Genomic DNA, 5,487 nt, shown 5'->3' with positions numbered 1-5,487 from the left:
GTTAGTTATTTGTCTCTACTTACTATAAGACATATATATATATATATATATATATATATATATATATATATAATATTTCTTTTCGCTTTAATGAGTCGCCTATGTATTAGGATACTTAAATGTCCCTATTGAGCTTCATATATTTGAGTTTGTGTAGTATGTGCGTTTTTCTTGTTTCAAATCAAGGTGCATAGCTATGTGTACACGATTTTTTGGATTCCGACTAGAACTGGTAGTCAGAGTCGGTCTTCAGCACACCGGCTTTGTTTTTTTGGCGTTGGCTTCAGTATTTGCTAAGCTGTTTAAACATCATTACAGGGTATTTTCTTAGGCCCAGCGACGCAATGGGGTTTGAGTGGTCGGTCGTTCGGATGGAGCGTGTGCAAACCCTACCTGGTGAGTACTCGTTTACTTCATTAATCATGAATTAAAGTATATGCGTATGGATGGATGTCTTGAGTGTTCAGAGTGCTTTTGTAAACACTACACTGGTTGATCAACACGTAGGTGAAGTGCTGTATCAGTTGCTGTCACATCAAGACGCTCCTAGAGCAAGATGTCTCTGTTCGGCTGCAGATCTGTATTTATAGTTTTAGCTTGTGTTAAAATATCGAGAGGCAGCCACGCAGCTCGCAAACTCGGTCGAAAATTTATTCTTTGAGTGCGTTGAACACAAAAAGTTCATCATCATTTTCACATCATACCAAATGTTGTTGGACTTTCTGATAACCGATAATAATCTGAATCGAATATATATATATAACATGCTCGAGATACTTATCACGGCAATATGCTGTTGCACTTTTTGATAATTGGTGTTCTGCTTAACTACATACAAATAACTTGCTAGATGCTTATCATGGGGTGGTGTAGCGAGTCTTCCAACACTCACTTTTACTTTGTGCCGTTTATCCACCTCAGCATCGGTGCCTTGGCTATAGCAGTAGCCAAGAACTCGAGTTCATCCAGAACAACGTTCTCCGCGTCATTGGGTGAGTACGATTGATAGAGACTGCCCTCAGTTAGTTGTTGTTGTTGGTTTTTGATACATTTCTGTGGTTTTTCGGCAAACCACATATGCTGTTGGACAACATGTTTGTCCATTTCGGATTTACGTGTAATTAGTTGTTCGATGAATCTGCATACGTTCGGACATGCCTAAGAAATACTATGTATGTGTGTGTTTGTTTTGTGATTGTGCCTCAAATTTTCTCGATTTCAATATGTGTGATTTGATAAACTTAATCCACTTTGCATATATTGTCTGCTTTTACGAATCTCAAATTTAATTTCTCAGGTTCGGATCTGTATTCGTGCTTATCGGAAGTATACCATTTGTCGGTGCATTTTTCATCTCCATGGGAGGATGTGCTGTACCGCACTTCTTCGATAATGAAATGATACAGGAAGGACACAATAAGTAAGTGTCGAGAATGTTGGCATAAGCTGCTTAATTTGAATGCATTCTGTATACGTTTACTGGTGAAACATTAATTGTTTGTGTGCAATCTTAAAATACTTTTTCTGTTGCTGGAACACAATCAATATAGATTCAATCGGGCCTGATGATGGAAAGAACATGCTTTCATGGCCTTAAAACTTTCAAATTTAGGAAGTGTGTTCATGATTTCTAAATCGGTGTGTTGTTCTTGCTATGGCCGTGCTTGAGATGCGGCATCATAAATTCTACTAATCTATTGCTGTAAATTTGTCCGTTTGCCACAGATTCAATACGGGTGATTCAATACCAATGCAAGACATGCAGAAAAAATCAATGCAATGACATGATCATTGATCAAGGCTACCTCCGGCTGCGTATATGCTTAATATCAGCATAGCAGCAACGATGCAGCATACTAATTAAGAAATACAACAATACGGAATATTAAATATATTAATCGACGGAAACTAATGTTTGCCTTTGTTTTGTTGTATCTTTTTTTTAGCTAGATAATGATTGCACAACGTCTGTGAAGATGCCGCTAGCAGAAGACTGCATCAGAATTGGACCATATATAATTGAGTTCGTGCATGTATCGAAATTGAGATGGGTGGTTATGCCCGAGCCCAATATGAAATACTTCCATATGACATGCCCTAGAGTTATAGCAGCGAAAACAAGGCATTGTCCGATATCGGATTAATCTTGGCGGAGATGCATATATTTCAGTATGATTTGTATTTTGCTCTACCCCATGATGTAGCTAATCCATCATTCGTAATTTGTGCAATGTCTGACTAGAAGCCAGGTCAATTATAAATTATTGCGCCTGGCAATTCGTTACTTGTCCCGTTGTCTATTGACAGTATCAGATAGACATACTGCACCAGATGGTATCCACCACATACACAAGCGAGACTTACCGTTGTAGGGCTTCGAAGTGATTTACAGTGGGTCTAATCAGGTAGACCTCACAAAATGAGTGTCAATGCGCATAATACTTCTAATAATGATCTTTAAATCTGCTCACAACTGTCGTGTTCTGAGTCTACTACTGATTCGGACAAATTGATAGCTGTACAGGCCGCATATAGCCCGTCTGACAAATACAGATTGGAAATCACCCAATCAGCCCGCACACTCAACCCGGGTTATAGTGTCAGCTCTTAATGCGTGGTACAACATGCACTCAGTCAGTACACCCTGGATCAAGTTGGTTAATACACACAATGGATCACCACAAAGAGACCTGTTTTCGGCTGGGAACGCGCCAGCACTCCTCCGGCGCGAGTGTGGAATCAATGTCCCTATCCACGACATGAAATGCTAAACCAGGTTCATAGAACACGGGCAGATCGTGGTATGGCAGGGTGGACTTGTCGGATGTAAGAAGGGATTCGGGTGCTACAGACATCAGCCGTTGGTCTAAAGCTGTACTTAGAACCCTGAGATCGCAGAACAAGGAGTTTTTTCTACAACTATATAGTACCATATTCAACCCAAACTCGAAAATTGCGGACAACATGCCCATGTCATCCAAGGGAGCGTGACCCTTCATTCCCTGCCTCCACTGATCAATATTGAAGTTGAAAACAAAGGTTTGTGTGCACTCCAGCCAGGTAGGGTTCTGGCAATTAGAAAGTATATCTCTGATTTGTTGTTTGGTATAATCGTGGCCTCGACTGCTGAGAGCGTATTGCAAAACCCGGATGCCACTGTCCCCCTCCGCCACCGTAACGGGTGTGGGTCTGACCCGAAAACGTTTGCCTTCAACATAGAGTATACCCCCTTCCAGTGGTGCCGTTATCTGCAACAATACGTATCGATGTTGTAATAAATTGTGAACAATGTGTGTGTTCGGTGTAGGGCACGAGATTAAGAGTTGTATTGATGCGGATACACACCTGGTGAGCGATCCGCTGATATTGTTCCACAGCTATTTGATGTGCATGTGGTTCTGGTTCGGGCACCCTATTCAACGAGGTCGGATGTGATTGAATGGCGCTTTGTATGGGGTCGACTGCGGCGATACCATTCTGCTGATACCATTCAAGAATGCACGACAAATCAGTGGATGATAGCTACCAACGGACGATATCAACAAACTTCAAACCATCAGCAATATTATTTGCACTGCGTACGTTTACTGCTCAATATCATAGCACATGGCAACATGACTCTCAAAAGAAGTCCATTGACAAGCTATAGCAGCCGGTGATACGTCTACGTGATTCTACTCATCGCTAAATCAATGTGTGGCATGGACTGAACTAAATCAAATATGACGATTACAACGATTATATAGTGCTGCCTAATCAGGTTACATAACTTTCCTTCCTATATCAGATTGCAAATCAATGTTCTCTCAATCCCTTGGGTAGCTATACTAAAACCGAAATTGCTATGTGAGGTGCACGTACAACATACAACTTACTATTGATCCGTGGCTCTCCCAACCAAGAGGATTGGTGCTCCTCATATCGCTAATTGCAAGTTTTTTGAGTGGTGAGATGTTATTGGCTCCATTTTCAGTACACCCCAAAACTCTCCTGGTAGGCACTTTAACGGTTCTAACTGGTTTCGGATTAGGTTCGCACTCATGATTGTGACTGAAGCAGGTCATCGTGATTTGTATCCACCCGTGGTATTCGACACCTCTTTGAAACGGAACACCTGTTTCACCTTCCGGGGGTTCGCAATGTGCTAGTCGCACCTGAAGTGGAATAGGTTGCGAACTGTGTCAGTAGAGTGTATACAACCCGAAAATGGCTAGCAATGGTGGAATCGCCAGCAAATATATATTACTCACCCTATACGAACAATTGCATACGAGTCGAGGTTAGTAAATGTATACTACTCGCCCTATACGCACAATTGCATACGAGAGTCGAGGTTAGCAAATATATACTACTCGCCCTATACGCACAATTGCATACGAGAGTCGAGGTTAGCAAATATATACTACTCACCCTATACGCACAATTGCATACGAGAGTTGAGGTTAGCAAATATATACTACTCACCCTATACGCACAATTGCATACGAGAGTCGAGGTTACTCTTGTGCGGAATTGCTTCTTCGCGTCTCGCTTCTCTTGTCGACGCTTTATCTTTCGCTTGTATTGAGTTTCAGGGTTCCCACTCCTCGAACATACGATAACTGTGTTGGCAATGAGTGCACACAGAATGCATGAGTTTACGCTGCCAAATTATAAAATCCATTTCAATCCGACATCAAAATCTCACTTCGACCGGGTAGTGCCTTACCGAACATTCCACGCTTTGGCTCGTTCTTCTTCTTAACAGCGAAATTGCCTTTCGATGCTATCACGGACACCGCCTGAAAGGCTTCATCAAACGAGGCGAACTTCAAGCCAGCATAAATGCTATGTTCATCGAAGTAGCCGAGTTTTACTTCTGATTCAGTCGGCACCCATTCGAATTCGCGCACGGCAGAAACACCCCAGTGCTCTTCATCATCAATGACCAAGGGTTTCCGGAAATACCGATCAGTATCACCAATCTGATCACATTCCTGCTTGTCGGCACTCGATTGCTGTGGTTCTAATTTCGTGATTTTAGCAAGTTCCTTGGTTTTTTCCGCTTCATCATTGTAGTCATCGTCTGATTCTGCATCGTTTGAGATTGTTGGATTTGTGTATTGAATATCCACTTTGTCTATCATCATTCGCAAGTATAAGCCTTGAGACATAGTGTGATCACGACAGAGTTTGATGCAATTATATCATTACCCCTGATTTTGAAAGGGCCGTTACTAAACTCGATACCTGTTTCATTTCCCTCCAATCCTTTCAACCTTTTTCTGATACTTCTATGCTCTGAATCGGACGGACCCGTCGGTGGCGATCCTCTACCATCATTGTCGCAGTATAGTGATACTTTAGTGTCCAATCGCTTGTCTCCTGTGTTTTTCTTAATGGGTGAGATAAATCCAAACTTTTCCTTCTATAGACAAACAAAAACTTAATGTACTGTACCAACGATATAGTCGACTTCACATTAATACCCCTACTAGCATATCGCAT

General features: G+C 41.7%; 2 protein-coding genes across 3 annotated transcripts in view; one reads left to right on the top strand and one right to left on the bottom strand.

The window, feature by feature from the left end:
• Positions 1-1,783, top strand: part of SARC_08864 (hypothetical protein) — a gene marked incomplete at both ends in the record, with an annotated part of 3,900 nt that extends 2,117 nt beyond the window's left edge. The window contains 2 exons of the mRNA XM_014297137.1: positions 1,298-1,420; positions 1,726-1,783. Of these exons, the coding sequence (XP_014152612.1) occupies positions 1,298-1,420; positions 1,726-1,783 (181 nt within the window). The remainder of the gene's footprint in view (positions 1-1,297; positions 1,421-1,725) is intronic.
• A 544-nt stretch (positions 1,784-2,327) lies between these two features.
• On the bottom strand, positions 2,328-5,366 carry SARC_08863. Of its 2 annotated transcripts, none has more exons than XM_014297136.1 (6): positions 5,230-5,366; positions 4,709-5,071; positions 4,465-4,601; positions 3,876-4,154; positions 3,346-3,480; positions 2,328-3,248 (listed from the first exon to the last, which is right to left on the bottom strand). In XM_014297136.1, exons 2-6 carry the CDS (start codon positions 4,713-4,715, stop codon positions 2,676-2,678), a joined length of 1,131 nt encoding a protein of 376 aa, XP_014152611.1. In that variant the 5' UTR covers positions 4,716-5,071; positions 5,230-5,366; the 3' UTR covers positions 2,328-2,675. The 2 variants fall into 2 exon arrangements, with proteins under 2 accessions (XP_014152611.1, XP_014152610.1); XM_014297135.1 differs by having other exon boundaries at positions 3,346-3,477.
• Positions 5,367-5,487: the final 121 nt, after the last annotated feature.

This window comes from Sphaeroforma arctica, assembly GCF_001186125.1.
Source record: "Sphaeroforma arctica JP610 unplaced genomic scaffold supercont1.842, whole genome shotgun sequence".
Lineage (NCBI taxonomy): Eukaryota > Ichthyosporea > Ichthyophonida > Sphaeroforma > Sphaeroforma arctica.
Note: the sequence above shows the minus strand (reverse complement) of the source record. Positions and strands in the feature narration are given on the sequence as shown.